Raw genomic sequence first — 23,167 nt, forward strand, 5'->3', positions numbered from 1 at the left:
CCTGTAATTGAATTATCTCCCCTTTAAGAAAAATCTTGTCCGTTACATGACTCTATATTAATAAGAAATTTCAACAAGAAACTTTGTAGGTAGATAAATCTCAAAAGGTAGATGTGCAGTGCACAAGAAACGTAACTCTACCTTGCCTTATTTTGGAGTGATTGTCCTTGTTAATTTTTACATTTTAAACAGGGATATAACTCGGAAACAATAACAGGTATCAACACGAAACTTTGAAGGTAGATATATCTCATTTATGAATTTAACATACATACACATTTCCTATGCAATTATTGCACTTTATGAATGAATAACCACTTTACTTAAAACACCCATACAGGTATCAATAATATACAAACGTATATAAAGTTCATCGTATAGATAACATTACTGGTATTGAAATATCGTTACTGTTGTCATATTTCAGTATCTCCATCAAACAGAGTTTAAAACCCATTTTAGAATAATTCATGATGACTTGATGAACATAAATGAGAGAACGTCCGTTGAACCCAGATCTAGATCAAATCAGCAGAGGCAATATAAGCATGTAGTAAGAATATTTCAGTGTTATATTATCTTGTGTTCAAACAGTACTACAATGTTCACAAGTATTAGCCAACATTTGTACTCCATAGTTATCATTGTAAAAAATACTAATTTCATTTCTATAGCTTAATATTTCTAAACAAATACATAGTATTTTGATACATTTAAATTTGTCTTTAGATCTAAATGTACGACAAGTTCCTGCATGCCTGTTAAACTGAAATATTATACATTTAATTTCAGGAGAGCCGTTTATTAGATCCAAAGTATTATCTAAAGAAAGCTACAAATACAGACGAACCAAATCCAAATACATTCGCATTAGCCCGTGTAAATTCCGTTCGCGTTGACTTCGGCAAAGTCCAAAAAGACTTCAAGAATAACAAACCTGAAGTACTGAAAGGGTTAGTCACTCGATCAATTTCTACTTCAAATATACCTAGCCATTCTCCTGTGCAAACACAACAGCAAACATACACAGAACGGGCGCGAAGAGAAAAACAACTGACCAACGAACATAAATTTTATTACGCTGTATGGAGATCTGCTTTTTCGCAAGCTATAGAAAGACTCCGAGAAAGCAAGGTTGGTGAAATTGAGTCTATTTTTTCATAAAATAGTGATGTTATCCCTCTAAATCTATGGGCAACATTGATGAAACATTTGCAATGTGTCATGCGCGAGCATCCTCAAAATTCTGATACCGAGAACACTTTTTCAACCGGTATTTTGAACAAAAACGAGTCAAGTATAGCAATCAGAATAGATTTGAATTTAATTTCTTTTGCAAAGAAGATGTCCTTACTTCCTGTTTTAACATTCCAAATGACTTGACACAAGTCTTCCCTTTCTCGTCAGTATTTCGCGTTGAATGCGAATTTGATTCTGGATACTGCGTACACCGGCGTTGAAACTGTCGATTTAACTGAATTTCATACAGCCAGCTGGAAGTTAGTTTATTGTAGAACATGTTTCATAAATATAAATTTCAATCTTTGTTATTTGTCTTTGTACAAAAAATGTCTTAAAACGAACTTTTTACAGGAAATAGACATTATGATACTGCGTACAACTTCAAAAAATCTCGATACTGCTTACAAATGTATGTGTTATTGGTTCTGCCAACACTTTCTTCGAAGAAAATGGCGAACAAAAACAAAGTAAAATTTAAATAAAAATTAAAAAATAAGACTCAAATCCTGTGATAAAGTATGCTGCCTTAAAAATGTTGATGTGCAGTAATATAATCACAAAGGCCGTATGCCTACGGACATCCGAACGACATATCGTGCTATATGTATAACACAGAGCAAACAAAATTAAGATGTTTTTCAATTCTAATACGTCAAGAAAAACTCTTGTTGGACTATATTGGTGGTGGTTAAATTTGTTCTCGCCTTAGTGTTTCTAATATAAACGTTCTGTAAAGGCTTTTTGTATCATAATTTGGGGACCTTTCTGTTAAAAATGAGTTAAATCGTATACATATACATGCACAGAGCATGCCCTTTGATTGGCTCATTTTTGCTGGGGTTTACAAATTATGACAGCAGAGAAAGGGAAAGCGATAGAAACATTATATGCAGATGCTCGTTTATTGGTTCCTTTTTTTCTGGGATTTCATATTGTAACAACAAGGAACATGTATATTTGACTACGATACAAAAGAAAAAGAACATCAAAACACTCGGCAATCTGATTAATACTAGGGGGCTACGCCCCCTCATACAAATCAGAGAGCCTCGTGTTTCGATGCTCTTTCTATTACTTAATCTGTTGATGCACTCATTCAATATCGCATACCCTTGCTATTTCGCATCTCCGTAAAATGGTATTGCAAGGTCATGCATATATTTTGACGTGACGTCATTTTCGTTATATGAACTGAATGTTTAGACGCGCTTAATGTTAGCATTATAATATAGGCGCGTAAATGAAAAATGGTTCTTTTTCGCTTCAAAAGGTCTTTATTTTTGGTATATGATAAATATAGAATATTAAAGTCGTGTAAGTTTAATACTAAATTTATTGAACTCGTTGAATAAAATAATATGCTTGCTTGAGGCTCGCATAATAAAATTTCATTCAATTCGTTCAAGAAATTCAGTATTAATCTTTCATTTTTATAACATACCCGTGTCGCTTTTGCCTCTCCGTAAAAATGGCATTGCACGGTCGTGTTAATATTAGGTCGCGTCAAAATACCATATTAAGTATATTGAATGAGTGCATCAACCGATTAAAAAAGCCTTTAAAGAACGTTAATATTAGAAACACTGAGGCGAGAGTTCAACTTTAGTTTTCTTGACGTGTTAGAATGGAAAAACATCTTGATTTTGTTTGCTCTGTGTTATACTTGTTTAACCCCCTGAAATTTATTTTCTCACCTTACTTTATACAAGATTCTAATCATACGAGCTAAACAACTTGTTTGCCTAAGAGCATGAAGGCCGTTTTACGATACGAATTCTCCATAGAATCGTTTGTTGCATTTCGTGCATAGGCATTCTGCATAGGGCAAAAGTTATAAAGAAAGGATATATAATATCGGTAATGAACAACTTCATAAACAACTTTATGTTATGTGAAAGATTAAACATTAAACAATAGTTTAGAATAGTTTTTTTATAGGGATGGCAACGAATACAAAAATCAATACTCGAGTACTCGGTCATTTTTCCGATCGAGTACTCGGTTACTCAGATGATTTCTAGTGATCTTCAAAGTTTATCTCACAGTATCAACACCATCCACATGCTACTTTCGTTTTCTATTTAAATTCATAGAATTCGTAACTATAAATAGAACTTCACAGGAGACAAATTAATTAAAATAAATTCAACAACATTATATTTTACAACGTTTTAATTAATGCAATATCAAGTTTTAAACATGTATCACAGTTCATATATATATTTTTTCGTCTTGAAATAATATAGACTGATCGGCGGCAAGAAAAGTTTAAAAGGGGTCTAAATACTTGTTACCTTTATTCTCACATTCATAATAGCAATCGGCCCTTTGTTGTTTTCAAAACAGTTACTTCCGCTACAAACTGTTACACAATTAAAGGTAATTGAATATCATAAGAGCTGGATGACATAAGCGACACAGGTGCGCGTGTCAAACTGTTGATCGCCTCGTTAAATTTATGATATACTTTTCGCACCTCTGCAAGGATGTTTTGATTGCATTGAACAGGTATTTATGAAGATACATGCACATCTCCGAATTTCTGAACTAATTGGACACACCAATCTTTCTAAATCGTTAAAAAATTATATATTTTTTCCGAGTAATCGAATATCAATTTTGTTAACCGATATTCGGACGTTCGATCGAGTACTCGGTTAACCGGTTACTCGTTGCCATCCCTATTTTTTTATAAATAATAGGTGCACGAGGTTTGCCAGTGCATATTAAAGCATTAAGAGATCGTGAATACGAAATTGATGGGCAATATTTCTCTTTTTATTCTCATTTTCCACAATGGCGTTCAAACTTGCGTTTTGAGTTATGACGTTTCGGATATGTATTTCAAGTAATAATACCCAGAAAAGAAAAAAAAACACATGCCTATTTAAAGGTCACAGTTGTAAGGACCATCTTTACGATGTCGATCGTCCTTCATGTTGTCTCGAGAAGTATTCGCGACAAATAGGCATACATTTATTTCTTTAAATGAGCTATAAATTTGACTATAAAAAGTTATTTTAAAATGCAGTGCAGAGTTTTACATAAATGAGTCAAATTTAATGAAAAATATTAAACTCAAACCTTTTTTAGGATGAACATTTTAAGGGGGCATAATTTATTACATGTACCTGATTTAAATCTTTTTTTTTTTTTTTTTAATTATCTTTTTATTATTTTTTGTTCGCCAGTGTTATCCATTTGATCACATCATGAACTTAGATTGATTCGAAGAAAGTGTAGGCAGAATCAATAACATATAAATGTGTACGCAGTATCTTGATTTTTGAGAGTGTACGCAGTATCATAATGCTTATTTCTTGTAAATAGTTCGTTTTAAGATATTTTTCGTACAAAGGAAAACATAACAAAGATTATATTTATGAAACATGTTCTATAATAAACTAACTTCCAGTTGTTTTATCGACAATTTCTCAATTTCTGTAACATTTCAACGCTGGTATATGCAGTATCCAGAATCAAAATCGCATTCAACGCTAAATACTGACGAGAAATGGAAGACTTGTGTCAAGGCATTTGGAATATTAAAACAAGAAGTAAGGACATATTCTTTGCAAAAGAAATTAAATTCAAATCTATTTTGATTACTTTATATGACTCGTTTTTGTTCAAAATACCGGTTGAAAAAGTGTTCGCGGAATCAGAATTTTGAGGATGAGCGCGCATAGTATGACACCCCCCCCCCACACACACACACACCCCTGGTTTGGTAACGGTACCCACTAAGATAGGTATTTATTTAAAAATTATATACGCCCACTGTCCAAAGACCACAACCAGAGAAAGAATAATTTTGAAAATTCTTGAAAAAAGGACAAGCATTTATAACAGAGTTACCTACGATCCCCGCCTAAGGGAGGATTTACACGAATTTCAAAAGATCCGGACTGTCAGTGCAAAGTCTTGATCAATACTAGGTCTCGAATGTAACAATAAATTCATTATAGAATTAAAATGAAATAACTCATGTGTGTGTGCGTTCGTGCGTGTGTGCGAGTCTGTGTGTGTGCGTGCGTGCGTGTGTGCGTGCGTGTTTGTGTACGTGTGTGTGTGCGTGTGTGTCAATAAAAATACATTTGATACATTTGTATAGTTGTTATCACTGTTTCAAAACCACAAAATGTCACAAATACAAATCAATAAAGACTATGATCTGTGACATGGTATATTTCGTGTCTGGTTTGTAATTTCACATCAATCATACTCAGTATTTTCAGCTTGTTAAATTGTTATAATTCTTTGATTTATTCAATAATTTTGATTTGAAATTCTTTCAGATAATAAAGGCTATACAATTGAATACACCAGATTTACTGAAAGAGAAAGCAATTGCAGAAGAAAAGGCTAGAAAATATCTGAAGAATAAACCTCGGCAAAAACCACGACTTGCCGTTATATCACCAACTCTTCAAACTAATGCACAAGTAAGTTACTCGTGTTCCCGTGATTAAGTAAAAAGTTTTAAATCATTTCTTAGCCTACGATTTCTTTTTTTTTTTAATAATTTGGCAAATTCAAGTTTATCGGATTACTACTATTATATAAATTACGTTAATCAGAATCATCCCTCGTAGCTCTTAGCATGGAACTTCCTGTGAGTCAACGTGAAATATATTTTGTACTTCGGATGTGAAAACATTTTAATCAACTAATATCACTCATTTATTTTAGGAATATGATGCATTAAATTAAAATCTTGTCTCAAATTATTTTATTTCCGATACCATTGTCAGGTGAGCTCTATCATACCACATTCAAGATTCACCATGGGTAGAGGTTCGTACACCGAAAGATTTAAAAAGAGACACAATATTGAAGAAACATTTCAAGAAGACAAATGGGAAACAAAACCATTTTTAACTCCTAGGAAACACCGACTTGATCCTTTGCAAAAAGGTGGCGATGTCATAACAAAATCAGCCCTTAACAGACGAACAATGAGATCAATAGAATAAACTTACAAACTTTTAGTCAGCAAAAGTTCACAAACAGATTCTATAAAATTGTACAGTTGTGTTAGACAATGTGGTGTCCTCGTAGCAAAGTCTACTTTGTTTATTTTTTATTTTGCTTCAAAATGGATGCATAGTACTCACTTCCAATTTTTTAATGAATGGAAAATGAAGCATAATAATTGTTTCGTGTTACACCTTTTAAAAACCAAAACCTATTTTTGACAAAATATATGAAGTTAAAATAGGCGGACATGAATTGTTTTGACACGCCCCTTGTCCTTTTTGCAGCCATTCATTCTTTGGGATTTTATGAAAATCCCATTTAGTTTAAAATGGTTGTTTCAAGGAAAAAGCAAATAATCTGTTTTGTAAATTAATATGGAAAAAAAACGAAGCAATAATATAAGTTGTCACTCCACGATTTTTCCGAGAAAGAATTATTATTGCATTAGCTTTTAAAATACAATAAGAAAGAACCTTATACAAATGAACAAAAATTTCGAAATATATTGTACTCGTGCAGGAAATCCGTGCATGAAATTGGGTGAATTGTGTACCTCTTGTGAAAAGCATGAAACTTGACATGGTGACATTTCAGTCTGGTATCCACTTTTTAAAAATCCAATATGGCCGCCAAAATCCAATATGGCCACCACATACTAAAAGTTTCAGAATATTTGGGTATTTCAGCTGTAGTCATTACTAGAACAGTATGAAATAGCACCAATTCATTATATTACACAAATTTATATTCAGTTTTGCAAATTCAAGATGGCAGCCAAAATCCAAGATGGCCACCAAATATTATTTTTTTCAGAATATTAAAGTTTTTCAGCTGTAGTCATTACAGGTCAGTTTGAAATAGCACTACATACATATGATTGCAATTAATCACTCATACATTTTGGCCATTTCATTTAAGTGAAAAAAGCGAAGATATCTACATTTAATGTATATGATGCATTCTTGCAAGACTGAACATATCCTTACGGTTACAGTCCAGAAAGAGCCTTCTTGTTAAAGAAGAATTGTGTAGACTAACGTTGTATCAATATCCACTTTCTTGATTACTCTTATCTTTTGAACTACAACTCCAGCCTTGAAATTTCATAAGAATTTCTTAATAAGCAATTAGAGTAATTAGGTAATCAAAATACATACGTTTTCGCGGAAAAAACGAAACAGTTTTATCATAGCTAGAAATATATTTGATAAAACATTGAAAGAGTATATAGACGTTCAGTGGCTGAACAAATTGAAGAAATGACAATAATAAACCCAAACGAGTTTTTGGACAAAATAAAATATCTATGTTCGAGGAGTAACAAATCCACCCCTATAGAAAATGTCGATTGTTCAGTGACGAAGATCATGTTTTTGACCGATAGCGTTGTGACTTCTGTAACTTATACATAGGCAAGAAAATGATGAATTCGTTGAACAGCATTTTACTATATAAATGCAAAAACTTAAAAAAGCTTACTAGAGGAGATGATCAGTGACCCACCTTACGCATTAAATGAAACATTAAATCAAAATAATAATAATAACATTAATAATAATATCTTTATTTAGTGAAGGTTTATAAAACAGCAATCATAAATATCTTATTTCCAATGTGGCCTTCTGAAAAAGAAAAAATAACAACAACAGAACATGCATAAAGCAACAAAAATATAATGATTTAAATGTGTATAATATGTGTAATTTCTATAATAAGATTACTCTGTTTATTTAACTAAATTATCAAAGTGATTGACTCATTTATATACTTTCGACAGAATACAATTTGTTTAAACATACATGTATATTCATTTATTTATTATCTCATTCATTCGATCATTCATTCATTTATTTATTAGCTCATTCATTCATTCGATCATTCATTCATTTATTTATTTATTAGCTCATTCATTCGATCATTCATTCATTCATTCATTTATTTATTAGCTCATTCATTCGATCATTCATTCATTTATTTATTTATTTATTTATTTATTTATTAGCTCATTCATTCGATCATTTATTTATTTATTTATTTATTAGCTCATTCATTCATTCATTTATTAGCTCATTCATTTATTAGCTCATTCATTCATTCATTCATCATAGAAACATCAAGATATATTTTATTTTTCTTTAAAACATTTAAGATTGTCAACATGACAAAGTTAAACTAAATATTGATGCTATGATAAGATAAATGTGTCTTTAATACTCGTATAAGTTTATACAACATTTTATCACCCAGTGACATCTGACATGATGTGATATGAAAATTACTTAAAGAAATAAGAATTATGTAAAAAGAACATCTGCAGCAAACTTAACTATAAAAGACTTACTGTATTAAACAAGAACATGAAAACTTATTTTAGTAAATATACATGAAACATATGCATGATAAAATAACGTGCACTCAAGGCGTTAACGACCTTCCATACATACAACAACTATCAATGACAAATATTCAAGTAATGAATTAAACACAAGAGTCATAAATCTACAGCAGACGAAAAATTACTGTCAAAATGCAAAATAAAATTTCTATAAAACGAATATGTAATGAAAAATTAACTGAATTACGATATTCTGAAATAACAAAAATTTACTAAATAAAACAACAAGAAAAGAAAAATTTACCTTGCGCAAGCTTAAAAATTTACACCACAAAAATAAATGTGTCTGTCATAATGACCTTGTGCGTCTTTACACGTCTAAATGTGAGTTCCAAAGAAGATTTGTGTGTATTTGCGTTTATTTATACTCGCCACCGGTTTGCCCATATGGGCGAGTCCTCTAGAAGAGTATTAGTCATTTTAGATTTTTGGAGGATGGTGCAATTACAGATACAGAAAGATGCCCCCATTCCAAAAGCTTCTCCTGGTTCTTTAGCGTGCCAAGTGTTTAAGCACCCATACACGGGACCTCGATTTAAAGTCTCATCCGAAAGACTGATAAGTAATTTTAGTTGGCCAGCCCGGGAATCGAACCCACAATGTCGAGATTACAAGTCTCGCGCTCTAACCGATTGAGCTATGCGGGCTGGCATCCCCAAAGAAGATTTTAAAAAATCGTTCAATATATATGCATAGCTACACTTAGCAGAAAGCGTGAAACATTACTTTCACGATTTTCTTGCATTCCAGAACGCATTGTATAACAAAATATACAGGCCCGTAATATCAAATTTATAGACCATAAATAAATTTGCACTTTATCCCAAAAATCTAACTTTTTTATTACTGGACCGAATTTTAAATTATTGGTAAACTTAAAATAAATGCAAGACAATATGTGCCGAGAATATATCCATTTAAATATTGGTGCGAATTGCATAATGTTCGAATGGTTTTGAGGACGAACTGTCTGTTATTTTACAAATAGCGAAAATATGTCTGTAATATCAAATAAGAGTTATGAATAAATTGATATACGTAATCAATTCTTTGTTACGTATTGTTTACTGATTTATAACAGAATAAACAAAAGATTGCATATTCGCCTAGAATCTAGGTATTGGACCACAAAATGTTATAAAAAAATCTAGTCGGTCACAGAATCCTTCAAAATAAACTATGCAAATATTTGTGATACGTTTTAAACAAAGCGTACTTTTTTCACTCAGTTAATCTGTTTTGTAACTTAAATGTTAATTATTTAAATAAATAACATGCCGCACACGTTCTGCCTGTTTTGCAAAAAAATATCTCCGCTGTGTCCGCTACGCCAAAATAATCTCCGTTGCATATTTTAGTGATACCTCTTGTTCCCTGCCCGTCCTGCCCGTCATTAGATTATAGACGGGACGGTCTCAACGGGTTTTAGAACGATCGACTATTAAGGTAGATAAAATAAGATAATTATAAAAAAGAATATGATATTCAAACATGGCACTATCACTTCTGTTAAACGTTTATGTTAATCCTTTAAAGCTCTGTGACATGTTTTACATCAGAAAAGCTATTTTGATTAGAAAATTTGAAAACAATTTGATTTTGTTAAAACAAAAAAGATGCACAAAATCAAGTCTAATATTTTCCCCATTGCCAACGGACAAATGCATATCTACTAGACGGCGCGTGCACGTGCCGTCTAATAACTCTGGAATATCGAAAATCATTTGAATTCAGATTACAAAACTTAGTTACTCCGGATCATCGAAGTACGTTTAAACAGTAGATAAGCTCTATCCGACCGTATATGTCACATACCGAATATATGGCACACTCTTCAGCTGAAAATGGAACATAAAGTGTGCCATCTTCGGTTGGATTTAGTTTTTCTATGCTCACCAAAACGTATTTGTCACTTACCAAAAATGCGAATAAAAAATGAAAATACGAACGTTTATGTCACATGATGATTTTTTTCTACTTAAATAAGTCCGTTTTGTACAATTAATACCGTTTTTTTAAAACAATCGTAAAAACCACAACCGCAATCTTCATCACAATCATCAGCAGCATTATCATCTTTATCATCATCACAAGTGTATAATAAACAAATATTTCAACGAATTATTTAAAGTGTAAAATAAACAAATATTTCATCGAATATTTTAAAAATGTATAATGAAAATATTTCACCGAATTTTTCACTAAATAAGCGCAAAACATATTCCGTGAGTATATCGTATTGCAATATCCCTGTAAACAAGAACATGATTATATTCGTTTTGCACTAAGATGTGTGTTTTTTTTAATTCTAGCTGCTTAAACAAAAAAGAATGAATCCAGGGCTATTAGTTTAAACATATTTATTTATGCTCGATTGCTAAAACACGTTCTTTCAACTTACATTAATCACTTAATTAGTCCGCTTCTGAGAACTAACCAGCAGCAGTACTGGTACATAGTCGAGTTGGGCTCGAACCCACAATTTTGGGACAAACATCTTAGCCATTAAGCCTTATCATTGTATCATCCATCAGGAAAAAATCACATCTTGCTAGCAACTATGCAAAAGGTAAGCGTAGAATGCATGATAAAGTCTGTCAAACAGTTTGTTTGAAACAACTTCAATCATGCAATCGTCATTTCGAACACCATGATGGTTTTAGGCATAACATAACGTATAAGTAGCAAGTTATAAATGTGGAGTACGCCATTCATACTATTTCCTCTCGTGCGCACTACTGTAAAATTATACATCTGGTTTGCAGCGTGAAGAAAATGATTTATGAAAATGTTTAAAAATCATTTTTTCGTGATTAAAAATGTTTTGATTTGCCTATATCTAGGTCAACGCGTAACATAATTTTATTAAGTGGTATAGTTAAAACGTCATTTGTAATGTACATGGCAAACTCACGCTTTGTTCCCTGCAGGGTATTGGTACGCGTTTAACTTTTGAGGCATGGAGGAGCACGTGACCATTTTTCGGTACATGGAGGAGCATGTGATCTGTAAACCGTACATGATTGGTTAATAGACCTTTTCGAAAACCTAGCTAAATACCGTTTGCCGGTACGTTACGGATTTACATGTGGGGAATTAGTCCGAATTACACCTAATTAAGAACAAAAAACTATTACGGGATATTTCTAATTTTCTATAATTATTTTACCGTTTAAGGTGGAAAAACTTGAATGTAGTGTTTGAAAATTATCAATGTTTCTTTAATATCTATCAAATTTTACAAACAATAAATTGTTTATACTGAAAATCTACAAAATTAAAATATTCGTAGTGGCATCTGCCATAATAAATAGAGATATTTTCTGCGTAAACTTGTGTGTTTACTTTATTTATTTTTTGCTCGGAATTATTCATAAAATGGTAGGCCTATTTAATCATTTTCTTAAAAAGAAATAATTGTTTTATGTTCGACCTTCTCCGGTCTTCAACGGTCACCAGTTTCCAAAGACCTTCTTCTATATTGATCGTTTATTCAATTGTCAACTATATTCATGATACAAATGTTTATTTATTCCCCCCAAATAATGTTGAAAATAGTTAAATGAAATATCTTTATATCATTAAAATGTTCACCGCAGGAAACCATTTTACTTGTAGATAAACTTACAAGTTTCCTGACCATGTTCCTAGTTCAAATACTGTTGATGCTGCACGCGACACAAGTTAACTATAGTCAAGGGCGATAACTCTGGCATTACTGCCCGAATCGACAGTGGAAAATAACATAATGCTGACCAACGTTCATGTAAAATTTCAAAATATTTATGGAGCAACACTAAATACAAGAAGAGATTTTGATGCTAAAGCATCAAGTCGCCGGATAGAAATATGATTGTATTATCATAAATAAAAGAAAATATCAGTTTAATTGTTCGAGTATAAAGAAAAGAGGAACAATAAGTTGAGTAATGTTTATTCATAAACACGTTTTCATTTACTTGCCACAATTATATCTTTCTTGCTGAGAGTTTTATGCAATAAATTTATGTTATGTTATAATAAAACATCATTTTTGAAGCAAACTTGCCTAGGAATTTTGTCAAGAAACTGTTATCATTATTAAATAAGCAAGTATTGTTTGGCAATATTTACCCGAGACTCAATAATTTTCGGGAGCTGTTTCGTTTGCTTACATAACTTACTAGTATTATGATTAATGTTAACGATTTTATTGTAAGTATAACTACATGTATAATTATATCAATTAATACTGCTCGATGGCCTAGTGGTAAGTATGACGAAGTTGTAACCTACATGTAGTAGGCGCAAGTTCGAATCTCGGACAAATCCTGTGTGTAGTTTTCATAAATTGATTTTTATTACAGTATATCTTTTAACTTTATGAAACATAAGTTGATAAATCGTGTGTTTCATTTCTAGCACTTTTTTATTTCATAATTTTGATAAACGGTCAAGTTTTGCAAAATACAAAAAGTATTATAAAAGAAAACATAAAAAATCACTTTATCGAACCTACAGTCTTCAATTTGAAACTAACTTAACATCTAACACATTGTCATCGAGGCTTGTAAAGCAAGTGATATGATTATAATTCTACTTGTTATTCTACTTTATACATATAACGATGTACCATACATTTGAAATCCGTATGGTTTTCTTCAGCATCCGATAATTATCGACAAATTATTACCGATCATCGAATATTTGCAAAGTGACTATGAAAATATATATGCTTAATTATTGCATTTAACAATGCAATTCTACTGTAAAAGTGGTGTCTGCATAAAAAATTATTCTTATGCATTATCGAAAAAAATATATCATTTCCTGTCGTTAAATACGATAAAGTTAACGTTTAATTTCCTTTCAGTGCGATAAACTATCAACACAAAGATGGTTTATTAGTTTACTCTGTGTATCCAATACGATTCCGGCCCCTACTGTCATACCGAGATTTTTCATACAAAATTACTTTGATTTGCATTAACCATTCACAAGTTACCTGTATTTCTGTCTTATCAGCCATTTGTTACTATAAATAGATTTTATAACAATAACATACAACGTGTAGTCACGTGATTCTGGGAGAAACTGTTTATAATAAATAAGATAAAAAAATAGAATAGGTCTCATAAGATACAAACAACCAGATAATTTAAAAGTGTCATTTCAAATATCATGCATGATTTATTTATCATAAAATAGCAACGCTTGACACTTAAAAAAAGTAAAAGCATCCCTTAATTCAATGACTGGTCCATAGGGATACGTCATTAATTCATTTTATAAAAATTGTAATGTTGCTTTTTACGATGTCAATATTTGAATATTTCATTTCATTGAGCAACATTATTGTATGTTTAAATTTTTGAGATTACTGAAAACAATTGTAGTCTTTAATTGTTCAGTAATTGTTATGCTTTTATTTACAGAAATTAATGCCTTCTCCTACCATAGGTATAATATTAAACTGTTACAAATATAGCCGCCGGTTTCTACCGGCGACTAATTACGTATTATTATAGACGTTGAAATGTTTAGTTTTTTTATATGTATTATCAGTACATGTGCTGGGATTGACAATTATACATTTTATTTGCATTTTAAAGTCGTTTTTAGCTCCACACCTCAAGTGTCTGTGGTGAATTACACTTATAAGAAAGTATATATGGCGACGCCACACCAGCGAGCGACAGGACGTGAGTGGTGCACACTTGACAAAATGTTTACCGAGTTATGAATATGTAAAACACCGATACGTATTTTCTACAGGTTTACAGGGTTTTGTATGTTATTTTGAATTCTTTATTACGCACAAGCGTTAAGGCAATGTTTATGACACACCCGGTTTTAGATTTCAGCTTCCTAGCTTCAGATTTGAAGAAGTTATTGAAGATATTAACTGGTCATGTTCATGTTTTGAGATTTGAAACGTGACAATTCTTGTCGCATTTATGCTAATTTATTCAATTCACATCTTTAAATTTTGAACTTCACAAAACTAGACAAAATATATTTCAGTATATTTTGTGTACATTTTTTGAATTTGCATGTTCCTACACATTAAAACCTGGTTCAAGCTCATTTCTGGTTGCAAACTTAAGCAATTATGCGTCAATACTACTTCTTTATATTTCTCTTGCGCGACAGAACTGTCTTTTGACTAATATGAGCAGGGCCATGACAATACCAACATAATGGGTTTGCGACCAGCATGGATCCAGACCAGCCTGCGCATCCGCGCAGTCTGATCAGGATCCATGTTGTACGCTTACAAACCCTACATCAATTGAGAAATTGATAGCGAACAGCATCACGCCGTACAATCAAATGGACAGACAGCAGTCCAAGCGTCGACAGCTGTACCAGTATAAACATGTCGGCGCAGGAAACACAATTGACGGACGGTAAGTATTCATCTATTTTTAACATACCCCAACTGTGTTCGAGTAAATCAATGTTATGGATTTATAATCAACATCCAAATGAGCATGCTAACAAATTTCTGGCACTGTGCAAGCTTTACTTCACGTGAATTTTGACTGAAAATAACCACACTATCCGATGAGATACGGCATTTTTTTATTTTAAAGTCATAAAAACTTATATTTTCTCATGATAATAAATCCTTTTACCATACGATTCGTAAACGTCAACATTTCGTCATAAATTTTTCAAACCATAACTTCAAAAATGTTTTTCTGTTAAAGCTATAGGGTATTTAAGTTTGAGTGTCATCAAAATTTTAGTAACTTCATCAGCCGTTCGCCTCTTTTAATGATAACATCGACAGCCATTCATCGGCAAGAAAGAAAGCCGTTCAATGAAACAATTTTCAAGCGCTTTTGTGCTACAGTAACTAGGAAAGAGTAAATCTTTTTTTTTTTTTTTATTTAAAATATTTCTTTATTCATGATACTTTCTAATAGACGTCATGCTTACGAAATCCATCTACTCTTCAATAATTTCTAATTTTTTACCACCATAATAAATGGTTTATTTTACAACATGTAGATCTAAATTAATTTGTTAATTGATTTTTTGGTAATTTTCGTGGATTGTAAGTGCCGATTGCAATATATAAATTACTTGAATTTGTTCACCACAAAATATTTTACTTTTAATACATTCACCAACATTTTCATGAAAATGAACATGGATCTGGAGGCGCGCTGCTTTAAGGTTCATTTAGGGATCTCTCATAAAAAAGCAAGGTTATCATGATAAAACACATCAATATTAAAGTCGCAAAGTGTCATAATATAAGTGTTTATAAGTAATTTAGTCCATACTTAAATGGTTGCCAAAAAGTGTTTACCGTTTGCAAAGATTTTTCTATTTATTCGGTTATTTTGACCGAATATTAAAATATATCAAAATGAGATTCGTCATCAAGAAGAATCGTTATCATAACAAAAAACATGGATGTTCTTCAGGAAAAGTGTCATAATATCCGATTTAACGAATAAAATTTTGCGATATTTTAAAGTGTGCTATTTTTAGTAACAGATCGATATTACAAAAGGGATAGGACTCATTGCAGTGTGAAAGTTATTATCAATCTATTTTGATTCCGTGGATAATAGTGCTGCAAATAGACTCCAATAAGTCGCTTATTTTGGTGTGTAACTGGTCCCCGATCATAAACAGGTGGTTTCATATACCAAATTGTTCGGTTGGGTCCCTAGATTACGAAAGTGGATTTCATTTTCGCCATAAGTGCTGGCAGACTAAGAAATCCAAGATGGTGTCCAAGATGGCGGCCAAAAATATGAAAATAATCATTTATTTTATTTATTACTTAAATTTGCATGCATTAACTATTAAACATAGTTGTTTTTAAACATTTTGATATTAAATATATTTCTTAAATTTAGTTTTAGTATCTATTTAAAAATTTAGTAGAATTTTTATGATAAAAACCGATAATTAAGGCTAAATATTTCTAAAAATTGCTGATTTTTTTTAAATATGTGCTTTACATTTTCTTTTTTTTTTCTTGCAATTCAATAATAATTTGTTTCCTTATGGCTGATTTACAGAAAACAACTTAATTTACAAACAAAATGTGCCAATGAAAGTTATCATTTTAGTATTATTTTTAGGATAATGTGTTTTTAAGTGGGTGGGGTAAAATGGTAATTTTATTTAAATTTCAAAATACTCCTTTGACTTTCAAAAAGACTTGAATCTACTCCTTATTATGTATCACGTGATCAGTTTAATGGATAAGACACGTGTAACGTGGACACTTGTTTATTTGGATTTAAAGTTATTTTACAGAATATAAATTGGATTTTTTATGGACTAAAGGATACATATGTAGTTTTATTAATGTCAAACGGAATAAATTTCGGAAATTCTAATGAAAAAGTGGTTAAATCACGTAAAGAAAAACGCAAGATAATCTCACCAATATCGGACATTGTACATGAGAAGATAGGCAAAGCGGACAATACACTGTGTTTGAGTTACTCACCCGTTACGAGTGGTCAATATTTAGATAGTGAACAATTGTCAAAAAAAACAAAAGCTGACACATCTCATTATTTTGGTTTATATGGAATGGCTTTTTCACAGGGGCCATATGGGATACCCGTCCCAGGAAATTGGGTATCTCAAATAAAACAAATTTTGAATGAACATGGTTTTGGATACGTTTGGCTGTCACAAAAACTTGATAACACAACACTCCAATTGATAAAACAAAGAATATTTGATAACTATTACCAAAAATGGTATTCTGAAATAAACAACTCGAGCAAATTAAAAACATATGCAATTTTTAAACATGAATTCAAAAGAGAAAAATATCTAGATACTATTAAAGAAAATTACTTAAAAACAGCTTTAGCTAAATTCAGAGTCTCAGCACACCAATTAGCCATAGAAACGGGAAGATACACTAACATACCCCAAAATGAGCGTCTTTGTAAGTCTTGTAACATGCAATCTATTGAAACAGAATACCACTTTTTACTAGTTTGTCCAAAATATAGAACCATTAGAAGTAAATTTTTTAAAAGTTATTATTGTCACTGGCCTTCTTTAAACAAATTTGAAAATATCATGTGTTCATCATCAAAAAATACTTTATATAACTTAGCAAAATTCATTTTTTCTGCAAATAAAATTCGCATTGTTTAAGGTATCATATTTTGATAATATTGTATTGAACTTCTTCTCTTTGTATGTTTGTTAAGCTCTTGTTAATTGTTTACCTCATGTCTTATCCATTGAACATGTATATATGTTTATGTTGTTTATATGCTATAAACATTGTATAATGTTTCAGGCAATAAAATTTGAAATTGGAAAATTGGATATTACATATTTCAGAGTCATTGCTGAATAGACAATGCCCTAGTTGTGAAATATGAGGAAAATATGTTTGTTTTTTTCAATTTCAAACCACTTAAAGCAACACTAAATACATTTTATAAAAATATAATTAGCAAAATTTCATAAATAATAGACGTTTCTTAGCGATACTCGTTCCTATTTTGTTGCTCAGATGATTAAAATGTGTTTTATGAGCGTAAATATTTTTGGCCTCATTGTGGCGAAATCGAAAGTAAAATGTGTATGCATAAGAAGCTCCGCCTCTCGGTCATTCGGATACATTCGAAGATCAAGTCAGAAATCAACAAACATGGCGTCGAGTAGCAGCTCAGTAAGTTTTTCCCGTGTTTAACGATATGTTTTGGCACACCATAACAAATCTTTTATAAGTATTTAATCTCATTTTATGTATGTTGTTTAAATCTATCATTTGATGTACGAATGACGCCACAAACTTACGTATGTTTTATCAGAAATACTTGAATGAGGCCCCTGAAGGGAAAAAAAGCGTAAACAGTTTCCGTAAATAAAAGTACGTTTATGCAACTGAAATGATAAACTATATTGTAATTGCTTGTGAAACAAACGTTTAATGTAGTTAGTTCTGATTGAAAAGTTGTCCGGCCAAATATTCTCCAAAATTCTTATTAGATATTATTGAGACTTGTAATTATGCGAAGTTATATGTTTTTTTTTTCTTCTTGTATTTACATGTAGATCTAATTGACTTGAAATATGTTCTGCAGTCTCAAATTTATTGATCGTTACAAATCTTTCTGGACCTTTTATTTTTGGTCTTTTCGGCTGTAAATTTAGGTGATACTATATATATTCACTATTGGGACTACAAGCATGGGTGACAAGATTTTTTGGTCATTGCATGGCCTTAAAAAAAAGAATTGGGGTCGAATTAAAGAATTTGAATGATCCTGATAATATTATATTGAAAGCATGTAACTGTTCACTGTTTTGGGGAATGATGACGTAGCAGGGCAGTTATTGGTATTTTGATGGTCCTGTGTTTGAGTCTAGTTCAGACTGCATTTTTTTTCTCACACTTCAACAGGATTGAATTTTATTTGATTTTTTTTAATATTCCACAGATATTCATACACTAATTAATCTCCATGAATATTCAATATTTGCCTGAAAATCCTGCGTACTTATACACATACATTCACATGTAGGATAAAAAATCTAAACCAAGTTGTGTAATTATTATAAATAAGGGTCTCTTCCTAGTGTAAGGGTTATAAACTTCAAAGCACTTGTCTCTCACCGTGGCTGTCTATATGATCAGTAGACAAAAGCATAATAAATGTAATAAATGGTAGATATCGGGATAGGAAAAGGTTTATCTGGTGTGTTAGGAAGTGAATCTTGGCTCGCTAAAGCTCACCAAGGCTTGGAGATACACATTTTGACTCGCTGGATAATCTTTCCCCATCCCGACAACAACCATGTATCGCCATTAAAACTGGAAAGTAGCCATGTGACCTTTGCTGCATTGTTTTTAGTGGCAGACAAACCATACCAAACAACATATATTTATTTCTCAGTGCCTTACTTTAAATGCCTTAAAATTTAAGGGGTGAAATTGCCTGGGGTTGAAGTGTCTTGTTACCATTATATCACCAGGTAGAATTTTCATAAATTGGTGATTTTTTAGCATTTGCCTTTAATTATTTGTTCAGTCATACCATTTAAAATAAATTCTATAAATTTCCAAAACTGCTAACAGAAACATACTGTACTGACATCATACATGTACAATAAACTGAGATAAACACTTTACAAACTTATTTTATTATATATACATATATGAGCGTTACAAAAGGAAATATTTTCAACGATTTTCTAAACATAAAATTAAAAAAGTTCTGTAGATATTTGGTTTTTGTGAGTTTTAAAATAGTTGGCACTTTTATAATGCGTGACATGATCTGAATACCCCATCGGAGCCCCATCCGATTCGACATCATTGTTTACAAATACATATGTGTATAGCACCTACATGAGACATTTTAGTTATGGTGTTGAATATAACTGAAACCCAACCCTACTTATATCGACAGGTCAACTACCATTTCCCCCTCAATAGTGAAAAATAAGTCAAAAATTTACTTAGTAGATTCTACTTACCACCGATCAAGAAGAGCCGATGCAACCTCGTTATTCGTCTTGATATTCAGGGCGTTTTTTGCATTTTTCCATCTGCTAAAATTTCTCAATGAAATTCTAATAATGTGGGACGATAACTCGTGTTTCTTTTTGGACTCTTTTTTTGTAATTAACCGCTCCTCCTCTGACTTTCTCTTCACCCGTTCCTTTTTCAGTCGCTCCGCCATTTTTTTTAACTGTTGATCCATGTGACATTATGATTGCTTAGGCGCATGCGCGAACTGATTCTCGTCTCTTCATTAACATGTTAAAGTTCGTATACAAACATTAGTGTTGCCGTGGGGTTTTCCTTTCTAAATTCGTATTTCTGAACAGTTTTTGATCAGATTTGAAGCGATTCCGTCTAAAAGGTTTATGGAACTATATAAATGCTCATTCTTTGAGTTAACGGCAAAATATTTATATATATTTATTTAGTGTTGCTTTAATGTTTTAATAGTCAATTTTTGCACTTTCTTTCTTTTCCCTCAAAATATTTTATACATATAAATTATTTCTGGCATATTTTATCAGTAAATATAAAGTCTAACAGTAAGAATTTGGTTTTTCTTTCGAAAACGTGTTCTACTTTAATTGTCCTTTAAGTATGTAACTGAGTGGATGGGGTACATAGCAAATGTATTTAATAATATTGGAAATTTGCAATATTTACAGATAATTAAAATAAAAAGAAATTAATGTTTGAAATTTCATTGCATCATTTTATCAAATATGTTTCAAAATGCAGTTATATTTTCACTTTTATGAAATAAGTATTTTCCATGTAAAAAAAAGGAAAACAAGAGGGCCTGGCTCGCTCTACTGATATATACTGCCAGAAAAGGTCTAAATTTTAAATTTTCAGTGTTGATTCAGTCAGTAATGAGGTTAAATTGGGTTTGTCATTTTTTACCCTAGCTGATTTTAAAAAAAAGGATATTTGTAGAATGCCCAATGATGAATATCTATCTAAGCCATTAGCATTGTAGTTTCATAATTTCATAACTAAGACTGAAATGTATTTTCCTATATTCAAGTCAATATAAACTAAGTGACCCACAGGGTAGGGCTAATTTTGATCCCACAGCCATGGTTTATATTACTTTTGTAGAGTCCTTTTCAAAGAAACATAAGGCATGCACTTGGAGTCATAAGTCCACTCTTGAAAAAGGTCATTAAGTTTTAGTAGAGTTACATAGTAAATTAAACATATTTTTTAATATTTTAAGCTTTTTATGTAAAATTACAATGCCCTAGGCTTTGATATTTGGCATGTATTATTGCTTAGCGGTCATACACACATGTTTGACCTCTTAAAAATGACAACCTTATGTGGCCTTATTACAGACTTTTGAATCGCAGAATTGTGACCTTTCCAGTAATATTTCTATAGTAAAGGGCCATTATGGCCCTCTTTTTAAAACTTATTAGCAGCTTGAACGTAGTAGAGCGGACATGAATATTTAGCAAGCAGATTCCTACTTCCCTAAGCGGCAGGGGAGTAATAAATAAGTCACATCAAAAATTGTAGACTGCATGTTGAACAAAACTGATGGAAGACATTTTAGAAACGTAGATGTAAAATTATTTCACATAAAGCAAACTTAAGGAAAATAGATTAACAAACAAACAAAGCATCACTAGCCACTGTACAATATAGTCGAAATGGTTAATACAGTAACCAAAAGTTCCCTTCATTACTCATTAATTAAAGGCCCATTATGCCTCAGAAACAAATATCTTTTAACTTCTTTAGAAAGGGCAAACATAAATTTTATAATGTTAGAATAATGGTTTTAGAGAATGTTTGGTACTTGTTATATTACGAAAGTAGCACTAAATGTGAAATAATTTGTCATAAAATTAGCAAAATGTAAACAAAGATGTATTTTAACTTCTATACAAATACTATAACTGCACTTATTGCCAAAAAGAAACAGATGAAAAACATAGTTCTGGTAATTAGCCAATGAGTAGCTATTTGGATACTATAAAAGAAAACCAACATGAAAAAAACTTTTTGAGAAATAAAAATGAAATCATTTCGGAGGCATAATGGGCCTTTAAGATTTAACTCTATGGATATTAATTTAATTTTATCCACAAAAATTGTATCCCGTTATGCCTGTCTGCTATAAGTAATCATTGTGCGCATAGAGCGAATTCTATTTTTAAAATTAGTAGTTTATTTTTCATATTTCGACAATGACAAACAATTGCTATATAAAAGTAAGCACAGCAAGTGCATTTCAGAATGATAATATCTGTAACATGCAGCAGTTCGGACTGTAATATCCGTCCTTAGGTTACCTTACAAAGTCCACCGAGTTGCTGGGTAGCCAATGGGCGGTTACAGAGAGACAGATATTCTGATCGGAACAGCAAACACAGATCTTTCTTCTATAGATATAATATATATCATATTTTAAATAGTTAACCTCAATAATCAACTTTTCATGGAAATTAATGTCAATTCATCCGTTACTATTTTATTACAGAAGCATATGAATTACAACTTCGAATTCATCCGCACAGGTGAAAAGACACCACCCTATGGCATGCAGTTTCATTCTAAAACCTGCCTAAATGATGTTCTTTTCAGCAAGTAACAAATCTTGGTCAACCTCTAGCATGGTTCAAACTAACACATACAATCGTCTGATATGCAAGAAAAATACATTTGCATTTGATTAAAAGAGTCAAAAAATATAACCATTTCAACATATTAAAATTTTGATTTGTTTGCCTTTTCGAAACTTATCAATTTGCAACATAGTAAAATGTAGTATTTTCTATCCCACTCATTCAGTAACAAATATTGATAGACAATTTTGTGTATAAGTTTACGCAACGTGGGTGGTTCTACTCAGGTGCCCGTTTGTGCCTGAAATAATGCACGGAAGGGCACCTGAGGTCTTCATCTTGTAGTAAAGTTGGACATCGCCATATGACCTATACTGTGTTGGTGCGACGTAAAACCCAATCAAACAACAAACTTAATATTGCGTCTAATATTTACTAGTTTTATATGCTAGAAAGATATGTGTAAAAATTCATGAAGAAGGG

At 31.6% G+C, this 23,167-nt stretch overlaps 1 protein-coding gene across 1 annotated transcript in view; it reads left to right on the forward strand.

Annotated features, from left to right (window-relative positions):
- The window catches only part of LOC132727775 (uncharacterized), a gene marked incomplete at its 5' end in the record, with an annotated part of 31,826 nt that extends 24,809 nt beyond the window's left edge, over nucleotides 1–7,017 (forward strand). Inside the window, 4 exons of the mRNA XM_060713355.1 lie at nucleotides 428–553; nucleotides 793–1,134; nucleotides 5,541–5,687; nucleotides 5,997–7,017. Of these exons, the coding sequence (XP_060569338.1) occupies nucleotides 428–553; nucleotides 793–1,134; nucleotides 5,541–5,687; nucleotides 5,997–6,218 (837 nt within the window). The remainder of the gene's footprint in view (nucleotides 1–427; nucleotides 554–792; nucleotides 1,135–5,540; nucleotides 5,688–5,996) is intronic.
- Between the last annotated feature and the right edge of the window lie 16,150 nt (nucleotides 7,018–23,167).

The sequence above is a fragment of the Ruditapes philippinarum genome, unplaced genomic scaffold (genome assembly GCF_026571515.1).
Source record: "Ruditapes philippinarum isolate M1 unplaced genomic scaffold, ASM2657151v2 ctg3231_1_1_1_1, whole genome shotgun sequence".
NCBI lineage: Eukaryota > Metazoa > Mollusca > Bivalvia > Venerida > Veneridae > Ruditapes > Ruditapes philippinarum.